Source organism: Aulonocara stuartgranti, assembly GCF_965226115.1.
Source record: "Aulonocara stuartgranti genome assembly, chromosome: 9".
NCBI classification, from domain to species: Eukaryota; Metazoa; Chordata; class Actinopteri; order Cichliformes; family Cichlidae; genus Aulonocara; species Aulonocara stuartgranti.
This window is the reverse complement of record NC_138960.1, coordinates 21220891-21240771: the sequence shown is the minus strand read 5'-3', so window position 1 is coordinate 21240771 and position 19881 is coordinate 21220891. Positions and strand designations below refer to the sequence as shown.

At 43.4% G+C, this 19881-nt stretch overlaps 1 protein-coding gene across 1 annotated transcript in view; it reads left to right on the top strand.

The window, feature by feature from the left end:
• The window catches only part of slc4a2b (solute carrier family 4 member 2b), a 54046-nt gene extending 34801 nt beyond the window's left edge, over window positions 1–19245 (top strand). The window contains exons 5-25 of the mRNA XM_082546871.1: window positions 1935–2103; window positions 2194–2429; window positions 3193–3317; window positions 4138–4358; window positions 8183–8319; window positions 10247–10427; window positions 10527–10662; window positions 11001–11202; window positions 11286–11391; window positions 11848–12032; window positions 12255–12471; window positions 12563–12769; window positions 12884–13032; window positions 13136–13330; window positions 13732–13956; window positions 14062–14151; window positions 14261–14427; window positions 16028–16281; window positions 16366–16535; window positions 16877–17050; window positions 17340–19245. Of these exons, the coding sequence (XP_082402997.1) occupies window positions 1935–2103; window positions 2194–2429; window positions 3193–3317; window positions 4138–4358; window positions 8183–8319; window positions 10247–10427; window positions 10527–10662; window positions 11001–11202; window positions 11286–11391; window positions 11848–12032; window positions 12255–12471; window positions 12563–12769; window positions 12884–13032; window positions 13136–13330; window positions 13732–13956; window positions 14062–14151; window positions 14261–14427; window positions 16028–16281; window positions 16366–16535; window positions 16877–17050; window positions 17340–17420 (3627 nt within the window). The 3' untranslated portion in view covers window positions 17421–19245. The remainder of the gene's footprint in view (window positions 1–1934; window positions 2104–2193; window positions 2430–3192; window positions 3318–4137; window positions 4359–8182; window positions 8320–10246; window positions 10428–10526; window positions 10663–11000; window positions 11203–11285; window positions 11392–11847; window positions 12033–12254; window positions 12472–12562; window positions 12770–12883; window positions 13033–13135; window positions 13331–13731; window positions 13957–14061; window positions 14152–14260; window positions 14428–16027; window positions 16282–16365; window positions 16536–16876; window positions 17051–17339) is intronic.
• The last annotated feature ends 636 nt before the right edge of the window (window positions 19246–19881 follow it).

Below are 19881 nucleotides of genomic sequence, written 5' to 3'. Positions count from 1 at the left end.
GCACCCAGGTAAATATTTAGACTTTATGTGGAAAACGTGGGGATGAATGTCAGCGTCGGGTTTTGTTCTTGACTGTTTAAACACGGCTTGTCCTTTCAGGCCACACTTGTCCTCAAAGCGAGAATGCGAGTCTTGTTTGTTCGGCCTCGGCACAATACGCAACCTGGTGAAGGTGGCAGGCTGGGCGATAGGGCTCTGATTATGGCATCACGAGGCTTTGATAAGCAGGGGGAGAGGGATATCTCCTGCCTGCAGTTCTTTAATAGAGGTGCTGAGTGAAGTAAGAGATCCAGTTTTGTCATGGTGGAGGGCGCTGACGCTTGTTGTCACCAAAAACCGTGCTTTTGATAAAGCTCACGTCATGAGCGAGGTAAGTCACTGAAACTGCAGAAGAAGTGTTGATCTTATTCAATTTACTCGTTTTTTTTCTGCTCTCTTTTTTTCCCTACTATGCTTCCCTCAGCTTGTTCTCATACGTGCCGTCGGTTGTGGAAAATTCTTGCACCCCTTCGAGAATCCTTCACACGTTGCTTCCACCTCGAGGGATTCACCGTGAAACCATGATATGAATGAGGGCCCTGTAAAAACAAACAACGAGATCATTTAGCTACACTCTGAGGGCTTCACTCGTCTGGATAATGCGCTGCAGGGTTTTGGATCAGTAATTAAGTGCTGAACGGTTGATGGTGATGTGGATGCAGGCTGATGCTTCAGTTCATAGCAAAATAGCACAGATCTGCTTGGTTATTGGTCCTTAAAGCTGAATTCTTGACTCTGGAGGTCACTGAGGTGCAGTGAGTCTGCTCACTCCTGTTTTTAGGCACTTGTTTAAAAAAAAAAAAAAGGGTGGGGGGGTGGAGAGAGATCTGAGAAATTGAACCTTGGGTCAATATTGAACGTTTTCTTGAAAGCCTTTTATTTTCAGCCCGTCCTCCGTTCAGCAGAGGGCTTACCGCTGCTGTCACCTTTGTGTGGCATGCAAAAAGAAGCATGGTGTTACAGGCTATGGGAGTCAGTTTTCCACACTCTTCCTGCACATGCCTGCATGTCTGATCATCTGTTGACCTATAATTATTATTAACCAGAAAGTTTCCCGCTTAAATTTTCTCATCTCGATGGACTTCATAATCTTCGTGTGTCTAGGGGACCTTTGTACATCACACAGGTGCTGTAGAAGGTGTAGAAAATGTGATGTGAGCTATAAAAAAACGATAAAAATATTTTACAGCGTGCTTGTAAGTAACGACATTTTTATTGTCGTTTTAATTGAATTACTAGTAGTTAAACTGAAGTTTTGTAGTTTAAACCCATCAGAAAAGTATTTGATAACAATAAGAGTACAGTACCATCTGTGCCAAAACTTTGAGCCTAGACACAAAACTATCATCACGTTTGCTGTTGCTCCCTGCAGCACAGGAAAGCCTAGTGTAGGACCACCATGTTGGGAACATTTAACAGGGTGTCAAATGACTTGCGATCCCCGAGTTTTGCCACCTGCTGAATGGTGTCTGAGCACTCTTGTCATATCGCTGCAGTCCATCCTTTTCTCAATATCTCACCGGGAGAGACGGAGCAGGGCTCAGCGGGTTACTGCGTCGTGCTGCAGGAAAACAGATCTCTTATCACCCATGTGATCCCTGTTGGAACTAATCAAAGCTCATGGCTATGGTTTCTGACTTTAAAGCTCATGTTGAAGAAGAGATGACCTAACTGATGTGTTCACAGCTAGGACAGAACGCCCTCTAGTGGTGGTTTTAAGTGAGGCGCACACTTGTTCATTCTGAGCTGGGTTTTCAGCATGCACTCTTAGACATATGCATATCTCTTCTAACATAGGGCGAGAGGCGGGGTACACCCTGGACAGGTTGCCAATCTGAAGCATTTCCTCATTCTTATTTCACTGCTGTCTTGTTTATTTTCATCTTTTGTTGCAGCCAGAAGCTCCTGCTGCTTCATCACTACACGGGTCTCCGCGCCCAGAAGAGGAGGATGATGGGGACCTGAATAAAGCCTTGGGTGTCCAGCGCTTCCAGCAGATCCTCACGCCTGCTGCTGCCGTGCCTGATAAGGAGCACCACATTTACCATGACGAAGACATTGAATGTGAGCGTGCACAGAAGCTTCATAAAGCATGGAGATGCTTTCAGTTGTGTGCGAACAGCTCTGAAATTGATGTATTTATCTGTGTTTCAGACCACCGACACTCCTCTCACCACATCCACCGGCCTCTGTCCAAACTGCCCTCTGACGTACGCAGGAGGAAGGGCAGCAAGAAAAGGAAGAAGGATAAAGATCACAAAAGCAGCCATCCTCTCTGCAGTGTCCCCATAGAGGAAGGTGAAGATGAGGAGGAAGAGGAAGAAGAGGGGACAGAGCTAAATTCTGTTCTGTCAGAGCGATCTGAGTCAGAGAGAACCAAAGATGTGGAGGTAATCATTTTATTATTAGATTCATTTGAGTCTTTTTAACACAGTGTTTGGGAGCAAATAAGATAAAACCCCACGAGAAGCGTTATTTGATACAAAAATTGGTTGAAAATGGGTTTTAAATACAAATTTGCTTCGAGAAAATGGAACAATGTGATGTAACTTTTCTCTTTTAAACCAAACTGAAACCTACTGTGTACCTTTAGGCTTGTTCTAATTTCGGGAGTAATTAAAAGCTTGAATTATGTTGAATTCTGGGTTTTGCAATTGTCTGACAACTTTTCACCTTTGATTTTCTACTTTAAGCATAAAGAGACTTTTTTTTTTTTTTTTTTTTTGATTTGCTGACCAAAGCTAGACCAGAATAAATGTTGATGGGTTCCTGAGGCTTGGTGGAATTTGAGAAGAAACTCTATACTCTTAAACAAACACTAATCAACACTGGGCAGGAAAAATCCCCCTTTTAATAGAAGGGAATGTCAAACAGAACCGGACTCGGAGTGGGTGGCTATTTGCCTCAACCCACTTGAATGAGTTCGCATAAAATCAACAAGTAATAATCAAACGATTGCATGAAACTTTTTGCTCCCTTTGAATTCATACTGAAATCCAGCAACATCTAAATAACTCTGATTTATGTGCAAAAGTCTCCACAGGCTTTGTTTCTCCATTGTCTGGATGTGAGAGACGTTAGATTTATCTGATTTATTTATTTTTGACCGTGTTACAGGAAGCAGCACTCTCACGCTTCCTTTTCCCTCCACAGTTCTTCGTTTCCGAAGATGACCATGTATCCAAAAGTGTCAAAGAGAGCCCACACTCGGTCCGAAAGCTCGACATCGTACCGCAGTCCGGTGTGGGAGGTGAACATGAAGACGCAACTTCCACAGAGTGAGTCAAGTGTGCTTCATAGACTTCAAAAAGAAGTGAAAAAGGGCGTGATTGTTAGGTTGGTAATCATGCCTTACCTGCCGCGATGACTGCTTAATGCATGTTTTTGTCTTTTTTGATGAAATGTCCTCACAGCCATCCTGTTTGGGTGAGAGCACTGAGGCTCACGCCTGTTCGGGGGGCGGGGGTGTGTGATGCACTGTACGTTACCATGTCTCAGGCATCCAGTGAGCCTGCTGGGCATGATCAGATGGACCAGAGGAATCCTGTCCTCAGAGACCCATATATCACCTGTTGCTACTCAGCAGCCCTGACTCCACCTGTGACATTTACTTTGTTCCTTTTTAAAGAAATCTGAGCTTGAAAGAAGCTGCACATACACCTTTTGCTTATTTTGAGTCGATTAGAGATCAGCTTAACCGCAGAAGATTTGTCTTTTAAACCATTCTTACCTAAAGTGGAGGAAGTTGACTTAAAGACGAGGTTGTAAAGTAGCGTTTACGCTAGACGGTAAGTTAATTATGTCTATTTTTGCTGGATGTGTTGTTAAAATTCTTTGTCCTCTGTCCACTTTTTTGCTTTTTGCAGCTAAATGTGTAACTTGCACCGTGAATGCATTTATCAGAGTAGGAGAAGCAGTAGAAGGCTGTAATACTTCGACAATGTTAGTCCTGTTAAAACGAAATAACTATTGGGAGGATTTTTATGTGTGGTTGAGTGTGCACAGTTCCCAGTTTTTAAAGGGGGAAATGTTCAATCCTAAAGATAAAATATGAAAAACAATCCTTTTTTTACTTCTAATCTTTCTGCTCTTCTTTAGTAAACTGCCTTCATCTGAGCCCTCCAGCCCCACTGCCCAGTCAGTCCCAGCCGAGCACACGCCACTGACCCGCGTCTCCTCCGCCAGCCGCAGTTACGACCTGACAGAGCGTCGACGCACGGGCAACATGACGGGTGCCGAGCAGGCCAAGTACCAGCGCATCCCCACTGATGAGAGCGAAGCTCAGACGCTGGCCTCTGCTGACCTGGACGGCATCAAGAGTGAGTGCGAATCATTTGGCAAGCAGATACTAATCGTGGCTTAAGTTCAAGCCTACACAGACTAAAAGTGTAAAGGGGTATTTGACATAGGTGCCCTCCAACTAGCCTTCTGTGGTTGTGTTTGAGGGGTGTTTTTGAAGGAAACGCACTTTGAGCGTTGATTGAAGTGAGATGTAATGTGAGCAATAAAGCGTTTCTCTCCTGCTTTTTATTGGCTGTTGATATTGTTAAAAGAGGACTCGTTACCTCTTTATGTTTTGTGTATTCTGGTAAATATGTAGCATTCTTTTTATCTGTATTCTGGGATCACCAGTGGCTCACATGACTGCCTGTATGTAAAATGAGCTCCTTGTAATGATAAACCCAACAGATAATCATCTCCTTACTCTGCAGTTTCTGTCTGCTTTACAAAATGATGATTGTTACAGCTTGCAAGGTTGGACAAAAAATAGTACAAAGTATACTTACCTGCTCAGCAGTACATAGTGACTTATTGTTAAACATAGAAAGATGTTTTCTTAAAAGAAAACGACGGTGATTAAACAGCATAATCCACCAAATCTCAGGCTGTAAAGGTTTGTTATTGTTTCTGCATCCTTGAGCCTCCGGTGGGCCATATGACTTCAATTTCGTCATCAGGTGAAGAGTGCAGGGCTTTGTGTGCACAAAAGAGTGCTTGCTAGCTTTTTGCGCATGTCCAGACTCTTATGAGGAGAGACAATAGACTACAGTACATCAACTCTGCACACACTCTTCAGGTGGATTCCAGAGAAAGCACAACAGGTATGACTACTCATCTGTGGTGTCTCCAGCTGTCTGTGTCTGCTTTGCTCTTTGCCTAAGACTAAGTATTTATATGCAGTTTGTGGGCAAAATGTCTGAGGTGATGGATCTATTAGAGTATTTTATTTATTAGTAAAAAATCCAACCATTGCTTTTATTGATTTATTCAACAAAACTAAGGTTGTCATAGGTAGAGAGGTGGGATACAGGTCATTGTGATACAGATAATCACATATTTACAATCATCAGTTTGTCTCTGGACTGTGAATGCAAAAAAGAAAAAAGTCCCATTGATGGTCAATCAATGGGACTTCACTTTTTTTGTTTTTTATCCTGGTTTGAAAATGTTTCATGGATAATAAAGATAAAGACCCTACATTTCCTGCTTCTAAATTCATATAAAACTGATGTTATTGTAGTCTTCGGCTGATTCAAAATCCCGCGGCGAGAATATCACCCCATTAGAGCACTTCACTGTCAGACTGTGGGCTTACTTGTTGGATCATAGAGTAACTAAAAGTAAAATGGGAGGAAGAGCTTTCAGGCTCAAACTGTGAATTTGGGAAACAGACACCCTCTTTACTTTTAAGAACAGGCTTAAAACTCCTTTTTGATAAAGCTTCAAGATGGGGCTGGATTAGATGACCCTGAACCCTCCTGTAGTTGCGCTGCAATAAGCCTAGGCCTCTGTGGGCTTCCCACGGTGCTTCTTCTTCACTCATTTCTTTTCACTGTATTTGCATTAGCAGTTATTAAACTCTGGCACTCCACATTGTGTCTTTCTCCCGTCCGTCTCTGCTCACCCTAACTGTCAGATGGCCCCTCCTCCCCGAGCCTGGTTCTGCGGAAGATTTCTTCCTGTTAAAAGGGAGTTTTTCCTTCCCACAGTCACTAAGTGCTCGTTCAGAGGGGCTGTGTGATTGTTGGTTTTCTATCTAATATTTTAGGATCTTTGCCTTACAATAAAAGTGCCTTGATGTGAGTAGATTATTCTTTTGTTTTCAGGAAATCTCCTAACTACACCTTTTACAAAAAGTTTAAAACACACTGTTGGGAATGTCATTTTAAAAATATGGTATTATTCACGCGTTACTCTTTCTTGTAGATATCATTTGCTGTTAATCTTCACCAGCATTAACACAAACTTTGTACTTTGCACTAAAACATGTTCTGCGTGTTAAAGAAGCTGGAGAAATGATTAAATACAGCTGAACTGATAGCTAGTCACTTTGCTTAGATTCCTTCGCAAACATCAGGGTGAAGGTGTGGGGCCCTTCTCTGTTTGACTGCAGACTGCTTTCCACTGCCCTGTGACATTCCCAGCCCCAAGCCCAGCGTGGGGTAGTGTCCAGGGCCGAGGTGATTTGCGTCAGGGAGCCGACTCCTCCGCAGAGAGCAGCAGCTTATCAGAAACTGTGGCAGACAGGCCTGCATTATTAAATTAGCTGTTCCCGCTGTCAGATGAGGGCCCTGGACTCGGGCCTGAGCCAACATGGTGGCTAATTGTTAAATCCGGACCTCTGTTTCCAACCTTTAATCATTAAAGGAGTGAAACCAGAGGAAGAATTAAGTAGACCCGAGGGCCAAAACAAGGCAGCTGAGGATGGAAGTGTGGGCGTGATATTTGGTCATTATGAAAGAGGTGAGCCTGCAAACAGGTTCACTGTCACATACTTTCTGTCCTCTTTTATCTACCTCCCGCCACCCTAAATCATCCTGGGAAAGTGTCCGTCTCTGGCTGCCGCTCAACAATAGGAATTATTAGATCACTGTCCCTCCCCTTTTGTTCGACCCGAGCAAATTAGCACCTCTGCTCACTGATGCATTCTGAAAGCTTCAGCTCCGGCGGGGGTCAGGAGCCGGTCAAGAAGTGGCGACTTTTTCCAATTTGTCAAAACAAGTCCAACACTTAAGTTTGAGCAGCGAGGAGGGTTGGGGTCACGCAGTAAGGTGGCTGCGCCAGCGCCAGATGCTCTCGATGCCTGCAGCAGAAACCCTCCTCTTCCTTAACGCCAGCCAGGGCTCATTTTTTTTTTTCCAGGTTCTGCCCCAAAGTGCAGGCAAACATCATGTAGTGACCTGACAAGGGGCCCTCCCAATAAAACCTGAAGGTTGTACGAGTGACGCGAGAACCAATGAGTCAGTTCTGGACAGAATTTCATCTTTTGTCCTGGCGAGGCCTGCCCGGTTATCAGATAATGAGTTAAAGCCTTGATGAAGAACCAGAAAAGCCTCAGTGTTTTTTACGTAGGATATGCAAGCTCTGATAATGGTAAGCTTTGATATTTTTTTAAGGAAAATTTCACTCGTTTTTGTGTTGAATGTGTTTTAACTTATTAACAGATCAATTTAGAATAAACAGGATGTCACAAAAGGTTGTAGTAGAAGTCCTGAAAATATAATAAACTTGGATGTTGTGGTTGTATGTTTGAGTGAGCTCAGAGAAAAGATGCTTGTTCAACAGATGCAGACTGTCATTTAAGGTTGATGTGAGCTTTTCGGGGTTTGTGTAGGCTTTCCTGTTCAATGATCCGGTTTTCATGGCCACAGTTAATGCATTTAAATGTGAGATTGAGTCGAGGCTCCCTTATGGTCTCAAAAATAGTGTTTTAGTGTTAAAACCTAAGTAATTGGATGTCTGTTGCATATTTCTTGTTGAAGAGCAGGCCTGTTCATTTTCTCAAGTTTATTTGTCAGTGTGAAGCTGTCATCTCCTCGGTTTCTGAATTCAACTTGAATGAATCAGCGGATCTGTTGATCTTTGAACTTCCAACACCTGACAGAACCATTTGTCTCTGTCATCATGTTTCTTTCTCCTCATCCTTTCAGTGGTTGGTGTGTTGCCAGCATGAGTAACTCTACTCCCTTAGATACAAAGCGAAGAGGCCTGTGATTAAATGGGTTGAGATTTAAAAGGGTGGAAGGTCAATGTGTGCCATCTCTGGGCTAAAGAAACAAAATGTGCCATACAAACTAAAGACCTGATGCTGTTGTGTTGCATGGAGCTACAGTTTGCTGCATGTTTATTTCCGTTACTCCAGGTCATCGCTTTGAAGATGTTCCTGGCATGCGCCGACACCTGGTCCGGAAGAGCACCAAGAACCAAGTGGTGCACATCGGCAAGGACCACAAGGAGCCGACCACTCGCAGTCGCAAGCAGGATCGCACCCCCCATGAGGTGAGACAACACCTCACACTGACGTCGCACAGGTGTCTTAAATTGACGTTGTTAGTAAGCACTGCATTTTAAGAAACTGCATAAAAATCTTATTATAGCACATTTATAATCTACTGGGCTGAATTAAGAATAAGGTCTTAAATTAGCTTGTGTGTGGTAGTCTGAATGACCCTAATTGAGATAAAGATGTCGAGATAAAACTGAGGAAAGTCAGAGTTTGAATTGGAAGCTGTCACCTCAGTGAAAGTTTAAGAGTTTCTTTGATTTTTCAAATTATTTCTTTACCTCAGGGATCTTTGGAAGAGATGAGTTTAAAGACGAGCAGCTTTTAAAAGTGAAACTCTTCCACTTTTGTAGTGGAAGTAAACAAACAAGTTTGTGTGGTGAGAAAGTAAATAGCAGGGCTTTTAAACCCAGTCGTAATTGGTTGGCTCTGTTTTCTACTTCAGATTTCAAATCCTTCAAAGTCCAGGAAATGTTTTCTCTTCTTTCGCTCTCAAATTTAGCAGTGGCTCGACTCTTTTGCCGATGGGCTGGGGAGAGAAGGAGACAATTAAAAATGAATGAGTTCGTTCTTTCCTTTCACACACGGAAAGGAAAAAAGAGGAGCTTGGGTAACCAGACACTGGGAGCTCCTGAGAAAGGGGGAGCTATGTTTTATTAACACGCACACACAGATTCCCATACGCAGCTCCGAGCCCCCAGCAGCCCCAGTAAACAACAGGTCCCTGTCAGGTGTGTGTGATGAGGAAGAACTACTTGTGTGGGGATGTGTGTGAAAGTGAAGGTCCCGTCCTTTGTGGCACTGTCGGTCGGGTCAGCGTTTGAGTCGTTTCCTGCACCGTTTGCAGCCGGTGGTTCTGTACCGCTCTGCCTCGTGGACAGAAGGCGTCCACAGATGCGGACAGATGGCTCGTCTGAAGGTGAGGCTGGATGGCCGGCAAGAGTCAGGTTTGATCCTGTGTGAGCGTGACTTCACAGGCATGCAGCAGGGAATAAGGGAATATTTTGCAGCTTGGTTTTTTTTTTTTTTTTTTTTTTTTTTGGACATCATTACTCGGAGGACTTCGACTGACCCAGCATGGCGTAATTAATCTCTCCCTAACAGATCCTGATCCTGGCAGCTGGGAGACTGCTGCTGCTGATGCACAGCAGTCTTTGTAGTTGCTTGTTTTTCAAGTGCAGCTGGATGTGTAAATTGTTTAGTTTGTAATAGTTGTAAACACATTTTAAGCATGCTTGAAGTGGTTATTAACATTGTAGTTGCTGCTTTTAAGCTATATTTTGGCATCGAAAGAAGCTTTTTGACAAATGTAGTTGTAAAAAGCGCATCCAGCTACATCACATTTTGTTGGAAACTACAAATTTGTACAGTTATAAAAACTGCTTTTGGATGCTCAAGGGGAAGAAAGTTAAGGCTGTACAGATTCTACTCTTAAAACTTAGATTAAGGATTAACAACACTTATCTTTGTGTGCTGAGTATGTTTTTTTTTAGATAGCTCACTTCTGGAAAGCATGACATGAATCACTAAATTTTCCCCTCATTTCTTAAGTTTTGAGCAGATATGTGAACGTATGAGTCAAGGCAAGAGGAATCAGAAATGTTAGCGCCAACATTTGTTAGGTCCTCCTGCTGTTATTTGTGTATTCTAGCTTTATCCTGTGCCTCTTTTAATATGCTAAAGTGAATGATGGGTTTCTTCATCCACCACCATAGCTCCTTTCTCCTTCAGGTGTGGAGACATCCTCGAGCGTGGCATTTGAGATTGATTGCAGGATCAAGGGCAGATGAGATGAGGCACAAAACAGAAATGAGAAAAGTTGGACAAAATGACCAGTCAGAGTGCTTTACTCACTGTTTCTGTGTGTTTGGCACGGATGTGCAAGTGATGACGTGTGGACCGTATGCATGTAAACCACCTCAGGTCTTTGTGGAGCTGAACGAGCTGACGATGGACAAGAACCAGGAGCTGCAGTGGAAGGAGACGGCCCGTTGGATCAAGTTTGAGGAAGATGTTGAAGAGGAGACGGACCGCTGGGGGAAGCCTCACGTCGCTTCGCTGTCTTTCCGCAGTTTGCTGGAACTCAGAAGGACCATCTCCCACGGTAAAGAGAGAGACTGAGTGTGTTTGTGTAAGCTGTATGCCTGAAAGTCTCTCGTCTGGTTCATAGACGACTGAGCTCAGCTTGCTTGTGTATTTGCAGGTGCGGTGCTGCTGGACCTGGACCAGAAGACCCTGCCTGGCATCGCCCACCAGGTGGTGGAACAGATGATTATTTCTGACCAGATCAAAGCTGAGGACCGGGCCAACGTCCTCAGAGCCCTGCTGCTCAAACACAGGTGATTGGCAGCGCCTCAGTGCTACAAATAAGCTAGCAGAGATTTCATCTTACAGAGGCATTCAGTGCCATTTGAGGTGAACCTGTTCTTGTTAATGATCTGAAAAAATGTGGCACATGCTGTGGACTGCAATGGCGATGATGTCTCAAGGTAGTTAAATGATAAATTGCAAGGTGTGGAAAATGGAGACCGGATGTGCACAAACAAATGGAAGCTGGTTAAACTGTGTTTTCTTTTCCTCACCGCTACACACTTCCTGCTATTAGATGGCTTCATGCTTGGTCACTACCTCTCCTCCTCCTGTTCAACCTCTCTCTCCCCACCTCTGCCTCCCCTAGTCACCCGAGCGATGAGAAGGAGCACAGTAGCCATTTCCCCAGGAACATCTCCGCAGCCAGCCTCGGCAGTCTGATAGCGCATCACCACAGTGTCAACCACACCAACCAGACAGAGCCGTCAGTGACCGACCCCCTCATGGGCACAGTTCGCGTTACGGGGGACACAGACACGCACATCGACATGGAGAAGAATGAAGTGCAGGTAAGTCCGAGTCTGCAGAGTTTGCAGAATATCACAGGGATCTTTACCGTCCTTATTTACACTTCCTGTGTTGTTTCCTGCAGAGAGAGCCAAGCATTGGACCTGGTATGCATCGGTCCAAGTCCAAACATGAACTGAAGCTGCTGGAGAAGATTCCTGAAAATGCCGAGGCTACAGTGGTCCTCGTGGGTAAGTTACTCATCTGTCCATGAACTTCTCTTACAGCATCAGCAGTTGTGGCACACAGGTACATCTTAGGCCCCTGAAGGTTCTCATCTATATCACATAATATGGCATCACATTGCCTAGCAACCATCAATCAACAGGCTAAGATTACCCATTTATAGGTTTTTATGCACCTACAACACTTTTATAAAAGCATGGTATAAATTTAATGTCATGATTGTAACATCTAATTTATACCCAGAAAAACTTGAATTATATATGAAATCATCATGTTCCCCAGCAACCACCTAGCAACAGACTAAAATCACAGGCCAGGTAATGCTGTACCACTAGTTGGTTTTTTTTTTGTTTTTTTATAACTACAGTTAGTCTAAAAACCGGTTACTACTTACAAAACTTTGCCTTTGGTTGCATGTAGCGCTTTCTGCACACTGACCATCATGTCCTGTGGTTTCCCAGGCAGCGTGGACTTCCTGGAGCAGCCCACCATGGCGTTTGTGCGGCTGCAGGAAGCGGTGGAGCTGGAGTCCGTCCTGGAAGTGCCAGTGCCGGTCAGATTTCTCTTTGTTTTGCTGGGACCCGCCACTACAAGCATGGACTACCACCAGATAGGACGCTCCATCTCCACCCTCATGTCTGATAAGGTGAGTGGTGGTGCTGATTTAGACAAGGGGTGTCAAAAATAAGCCCCTGCAGCCAGGATTGGCCCAGCAAAGGCTCTAATCCGGACCACTGGTCAACTTTGAAAAATGTGAAGGAGGACATAGAAGAATTTTACATTTATATGTAATAAAATAACACCTGTAGGTTTCTGTTGGCACCAATGATGTTGGGTAAATTGGTTTATTTCTGCCATCATCTTTCAGCAATTCCACGAGGCGGCCTACCTGGCAGATGACAGGCAGGACCTGCTGAATGCCATCAACAGCTTCTTGGACTGTAGCATCGTGCTGCCACCTTCAGAGGTGGGAGGTGATGAACTGCTGCGGTCTGTCGCCCGCTTTCAGAGGGAGATGCTGCGGAAGAGGGAGGAACTCGAGGTCAAACTAATGGCCAAAGAGCCTAAAAGCCTTGAAGAAAAAGGTAAGTGTTTCCGTTTCAATTAGGAATTTCACTCGATTTGATTTTAGGTGCCTTCTCATGGGTTTTAACGTAAAGCTCTGTTGTCACTCAGAGGCACTCCTCAAACCTTCGAAAAAGTCAGATGACCCCTTAGAGCGTACTGGGCGGCCTTTTGGTGGGCTGATACGAGACGTGCAGCGGCGTTACCCAAAGTATGTCAGCGACTTCAAGGATGCCCTGAACAGCCAGTGCATGGCCGCAGTTATCTTCATCTACTTCGCTGCCCTCTCTCCGGCCATAACATTTGGAGGTCTGCTGGGTGAGTCTGTGTGAGGGAATTGAGAGCGTATTCACGCCTCATATCGCAAATCCTCTCCGTGTTTTGGTAATAGTGGCCTCTTGATTAACCTTTTAACCCCGGGTCTGCCTCCAGGTGAGAAGACAAACGGCCTGATCGGTGTCTCTGAGCTGATTGTGTCAACATCAGTGCAGGGGGTGGTCTTCTGTCTGCTCGGGGCTCAGCCATTGCTGGTTGTGGGCTTCTCTGGACCTCTGCTGGTCTTTGAAGAAGCCTTTTACAGTGTAAGTTGCATAAAAACATATGAAGTTAATTTCAAAAATGTTAAAAATGCTGGTGACTTACTAAATAGGCAAACAAATGTGCTTAATGTCTCTGTGCTCACAGTTCTGCACATCAAACAACATAGAGTACCTGACGGGCCGCGTCTGGATCGGCTTTTGGCTCATCATCATCGTGGTCACCATGGTGGCCTTCGAAGGCAGCTTCCTGGTGCGCTTCGTCTCCCGCTTCACCCAGGAAATCTTCTCCTTCCTCATCTCCCTCATCTTCATCTGCGAGACCTTCATCAAGCTTGTCAGGGTACACATGAGACGTGAAAAGCTCCTGATTAGAAAAAGTTTTTGTTGGCACGCTGTGTGTTTGCGCCGCTGACGCTAAGCAGACCAGACTAATCTCTGGACAGGGTTCAGAAGTCGGGGTCGAAATGAGCGTGTTTTTCTAACAAGCACACCTGAAATCTTTTCTGATTGATGGAGCCTGAATCCTAAATGGATTTAGAGTTTTAATTATGGTCCAGACTTATGATTTTTGGAAGATCTGCTATTTTTAGAGTTTTATGGCACGGACTTAAAAGGCATTTTGCTACGAGCTAATCTCATTTCAAAGAAAGAGTGGTTGCGATACCTGTTAATCTGTCTAAGAAAAGTAATCACAGCGTGTTTGCGTGAGCACCTTTTTATAATATGAAACTCTGTGTGCAGATTTTCAAGGAGCACCCGCTGAAAAGCTGTTCCCTCAACGGCACCGATGCAGACGACTTGGCGGAAAACATCACCCTAATGATGAAAAACAGCAGCCAGCCGTCGACTGTGAAGGTCAGCGGGGAACCGAACACGGCGCTGCTCTCTTTGGTTCTCATGGCGGGGACGTTTTTTATCGCTTTCTACCTGCGCAAATTCAAGAACAGCGCTTTCTTCCCTGGAAGGGTGAGGAGCTGAAATCTGTAATTAAGATCTGCAGCAAATATTTGATCTTGTTTGATGTGACACATTTTGCAGTCTTCTTTAAACCGCGCCGTCTGTGGTGTTTAGATACGCAGGATTATTGGAGACTTTGGGGTACCAATCGCCATTCTCATCATGGTTCTGGTGGATTACTCCATAGAAGACACATTCACACAGGTGAGACTCAGTGGACTGTGCAGTGTGTTTATCATGCAAAATATTGGAAAAATAAGGAACCTCCTTATCTCAGAGGTTGATGGGAGTCTGTCTCGTGTCTTCCTTACAGAAACTGAGTGTCCCCAGTGGATTTTCAGTGACGAATTCCAACAAGCGCGGCTGGTTCATCAGTCCGCTTGGATCAAATGGGGAATTCCCTATCTGGATGATGTTTGCCTGCTGCTTGCCCGCTCTGCTGGTTTTCATCCTTATCTTCATGGAGACTCAGATCACCACGTGAGTTTTGCTGGAGCCGCATCACACAGGCAGATGTTTGAAGAGTTGCTGGTGTACATTTATACGCTGCTCAAAAACTCCTTAAGGAACACTTTTTATTTTTTCCCCTGTGGACACTATCAAGTCAAAGTCCTGGGATATTGATCTGGTCAGTGTAGTAGCAGAGGAGGTTGTTAATCGGTTTCAGCTGCTTGGATGTTAATGAAATGAACAACACGCACATTAGAGGTGCAACAACAGAGAGAGGGACAGACCCCAAACCAGGAATGGTTTTACAGGTGGAGGGCACTGACAGTTTTTCAATAGTTTTGTATGAACGTCATTCAGTAATCAAATAAATAAAATCTGTTACGTTTTTAAAAGTACAAAACTATCAGATTCATATCCAAATGTGGGGTCAAACAAGTTTAGTAGAGAACTATTTGTAACTTTTTACTAAGAAAGAAATAAATGCACCTGGTCATTATTTATTTCCTAACTGATATTTCTAAACAGCCAGATCATTTTTTAATTAAACACAGTTGTACAGAGTAGACTGCACATTTAATAACCTCCTTCCAAAAACAGACAAACACCCTGTTACTGAAAGAAGGCAGATAATGTAAAAGATGAAACACGGGGAAAATGTCACTCAGCTTTTTTTATGCAGGATATTAAAGTATAAAGATATTTATTTCAGTTTAACACTTTCTACAATGGCCTGCTGGGGGCAGTATTCCTTTATTTTTTTCCATTATTTTCTACATTTTTACCATAACTGAAATGGTAAACTACAGCAACAAAACATCAGCCGAGTTCTTTAGTGACCAACATTTTATTGAATCAGGAGATTCTCTGGAAGTTTTGTGTATTTTAGTCGTGATGCACAGTACCGTGCACAAGTTTAAACGTTTAACCACTGTTCATTTATTTGTTTTTCTTCCAAGGAGCCAGAATTTCTTATCATTTTTTTCATCTTGACCAAAATTTCTGGACAAGTTTTGTTGGACATTGGCTGCTTTTACCACTCATGTCCAGTCCACTCCATGTACCTGACCATTTTCAGAGGAATATTTTGTTTGTTTATTTAAATTGCTCAGCACTGCCCTCATGAGACATTCAAGCATAAAATAAACTCCTTACTCAAGGGATGAACTTCTGTTGTGTCTACACATAACCAACAATTTAGCAAAGAGCCAGTGTGAAATGATATCTTTAGGGATTTTGTTACTAGCAGCCTGTCACAAAAACACACAATTAGTTCTGATTCCTTTAGTTGAATCTATGAAACTAGCAGGGTTGTCTGCAAAAAACTATTAGTCAAATTGACATGGTGTGCAGTGTGTCCTTAAAAAAGTTGAGGACAAAAGGAGTAAGTTTACCCAGAGTGAAGAATAAAGGTGGTCATACCAAAGATTGAATTTTCCAGCTATTTCCCAGTTTCAACCCATCAGATGTTTAAGCTGTTTTCTAAATGATGTGTTTAGTGTTTTAGCTTCTGTAACGCATCAAAATGCAGATAAACAAGCACACACACACAAAAAAAAAATGCCGTACCTCATCATATGTGATTAATCTGAAATGTGTTTCTTACGTTTGGCTCTGTCCCGGCTTCCTGCAGGCTGATAGTTAGTAAAAAGGAGCGCATGCTTGTCAAAGGTTCTGGTTTCCATCTGGACCTGCTTCTGATCGTGGTGCTGGGCGGCACCTCAGCTCTGTTCGGCCTGCCGTGGATGGCCGCTGCGACCGTTCGCTCGGTGACCCACGTCAACGCCCTCACCGTCATGAGTAAGGCCGTCGCTCCCGGAGACAAACCTCGCATCCAGGAGGTGAAGGAGCAGCGGGTCACTGGGCTTCTGGTTGCAATCTTAGTTGGTGAGTTCCAGACTTATCATCTTTTCTTTCCTCCCGTGGCTGTGTCCTGTGTGAACTTTACCCTTTAACGCTCTCCTCCGTTAGGCCTGTCGATCGTGATCGGCGACCTGCTGTGTCAGATCCCCCTCGCCGTGCTCTTCGGGATCTTCCTCTACATGGGAGTGATGTCGCTCAACGGTATCCAGCTAACGGAGCGGATGATGCTTTTGCTCATGCCACCAAAGTATCACCCTGACCACACCTATGTACGCAAGGTGAGAGGAACATGAAAACACACTTTTACAGCCAAAGTAAAGGACGTGAGGATGGAGATGCTCTGCTGTAGCAGAAACAAACAGAAAAAGAAGTTTCAGGATTTTTGCGGTCTGTCACAAAAAAGATGTTTTGCACACTTAAAAACGCCGGAGTTCCCTCAGAGTGGTTTCCAGCTAGGGGAGACTTTATCTATGTTAATCCACACAACCTCTAAACGTTTATTTAAACCCCTAAAATAGTTTGCAAAGGTTATACGTATCTACATTTGGGAATTTTTTGAGCGCTCCCTGCAGAAACTGTTGTCCTTGTCAGATATGCGAGCGACCTCTCTATCCTTCAGGTCCGCACGCTGCGCATGCATCTCTTCACCTGCATCCAGCTGGTGTGTTTGGCGGTGCTGTGGGCCATTATGTCGACGGCGGCGTCTCTGGCTTTCCCCTTTGTCCTCATCCTCACCGTCCCCGTCAAGATGTTTGTGCTGCGACGGGTCTTCACTGTCAAAGAGATGGCATGCGTAAGTTAACCACAGGGGGGCGCAGTGCCCTGCTTTACGCTGACACACACTGTAGAGGTAAAAAAGGAAACGTAATTTAAATGTTATGATTAGAACTGATTGATAATATCGATAACATTTATGGCTCTGATGTTGATCCACAGAGATGGGTAGCACAAAACATCAGATCAAAATTTCACTAATTTTTAAAAAATAAAACAAATTTGCGATAAAATAGTCGTTTAAATGAGTCACAACTGTTTCGGAGTTAGTTCAGGTTACTGAATGTGACTTCTTGTCTTTCTTTTAGCTGGATGCTGACGACGCAGAGCCAAAGTTTGATGAGCGCGAGTGTCACGACGAGTACTCGGAGATGCAAATGCCGGTGTGATCCACAGCGAGCCCTCGCATCGTCAAATCGCACCGAAAATCTGTCAGTTATCACCAGTTAGAGTTCTGGGACGGCGTCCTTCAAGCGATGTCCCTCGTCATCAAGACATTGAAATGCAGTATGTCAAAGGTTGCTTTGGCTTTTAACTTTTCACTATTTAAGAAGCTTTTCTGCTGCTTTAATAACAGTTTGTGTCTCAAATAATGGAAAAGCAGCTGGAAACTCTTCGCTTAGTTTATTTGTTTTTATTTTAAACATTTCAGGGGACAGGAGATACCGAATCAAATGACTTTATCTCGAGCTCGAGTTAAACATGTTAACAGTAGATAGACGTGTACGATTGATTTTTAGCCCTGAAAGTTGCTCTGATTCACATTGAATATGTGGAAGATATACGGGATACATTCCTTTATGCTTTATGAGTTATTGCTATTCACACTCTTTTCTTCACATTTTAAGATCACCAAGCGCCTTACGAAGGAAATACAAAGGTATTAAGATTTTTTTTCTTTATTTTGTCTTATTTTAGACAGCTGATCACTTTACACGAAAGCTTGTAGCACTTTTAACATAACAAAATCTGAACAATGACTGTATTTTATGTAATCAGTGTTGCTTTAGTTTGCTTCTTAAATGATCTGTGAGTGATTTTTAGCCTACTTTAACTATTTGTTGTTTTTTGTGCAGAAAATGCAGCATTTTAAATGTTTATATTTCACCTGTGGTGAGTGAAGATCACCAGCAGGGGGAGATCTTGTGGGACTGTTATGACGTTCCATAAGAAAAAAGAAAACTGTACAAAAAAAATGCTATTTCTCTCTAAACTAATGACATCGTATCACATTTCTCATCGTGCAAACACTTTTTTTAAAACGGAAAATGACACTGTGGCTTATTAAGTGTACTTTAAAATGTCTCCACACACATATATATACACACACCCGTACACGTGTAGGGCACTAATGTAGTTTGTTCTGAGGTCTCATTTCTCCTGTGGTCGGTTAACGGTGGTTTCTTTGTGCCAAATGTCTCGTGTAAATAGTTTTGTGGTCAGAAAAATAAGCTGCACTTCAGTCACGTTAGATCTCCTCTAACTTGAAGGATTTTCAGCCTAATTTTAAATATTTTCACAGCAGGACATTCCTCGTTTTTAATATGTCACTCGCGATTGTGTCAGCCTGGTCGACAAAATTTCCAAACAACCTGTTTAGACAATCTCATGGATTGGTTAAAGCTTTGACTGTGTCAAATAGTTTAAATATTCAGCCCCTGTTACTCTCACCTACACGTTTCAAGCACTACGTTTCCCTCCAGGCGGGCCAGTTTCACTGTTGCTGTGATCTTGTTGCCTTTTTCATGTCACAGTCACACAAAATCTGAAGTGCCTGTGGGACCATGAAGTGATCTGTGTCTCCTGTGTTTTAAGGATGGCACACGTTACAGTAGTTTGCACATTTGAGACATGCATAAATCAAAAATCTCTGTTATTTATCTGTTTATAATCTGTGGAGTAATTGCTGCTTTAGAAGCCTTAATCGGGTTACGTCACACAATATTTTTTTCTTCTGTACACACACGTTCAGCTGCAGCACGCCCACGGCAGTGAAGGTGATATTTATGAGAGGTTGGATTTGAGTGTCAGTTTTGTGTCTGCTTCTTGTGCCTGTGATTGGAGTGAAGGCAGTCTGTGTATGTCAAAGTATGCTGATGATTAAAAGTATGTGGATTAATTTCAAAGCAATAAAGTCTTCAGGCTATTGCTGATGTTCCCGTGTACAATAATGGTTCAAATATTGATGATGAATAAAAGTTCTTTTCTATCGTTTGAGTCTGTTTGGCTGTCTTTATGTAAAACACCTTGGAGGAAGGAGAAAAGGTAGATGCACAGAAGACATATTTAGTCCCAACTGCACATACAAGGAACTGGGCTCTATGATTGTCAACTATCACGTCTTGGTGCTGCTCTCCTTTCCACTGCTTTTCCACTGAAAGGTAGAGGAAGTCCCAGAGCAGCCATACCACCAAACAGAAATTATGCAGGTGGCAGCAATCTTCTCTTAATGATCTGGTATTTGACTAAAAAAGTTGTAAAATTAACATCCAAGAGTTTTTAAAATAGCAAAAAAGAGTTTGGCAGCACAAATATGATGGTTTCAATGAATGTGCAAACAAACATCAAGACTGAGTCTGCAAGAACACAATCTGACTCACATATTGGTCTATGATATGCTGTGAAGCATGAAGAAAGCATGAGTGTGTTCATGCATTCAATTTACTATTACATGGACGGTATATTCAAGAGTGTGGACAGGTGCACGGGTCTCACTCCTAATGCTGGCCACATATTAAAAGTGAGGGACCAGCAATGTGTGTGAGCAGAGGGCTCAGAGGACCAAGAAACTTTCTGATTCTCAGCAATAAAATCTGTAAAACCTGGAACCTGAAGGGAAGCCAGTGAGCA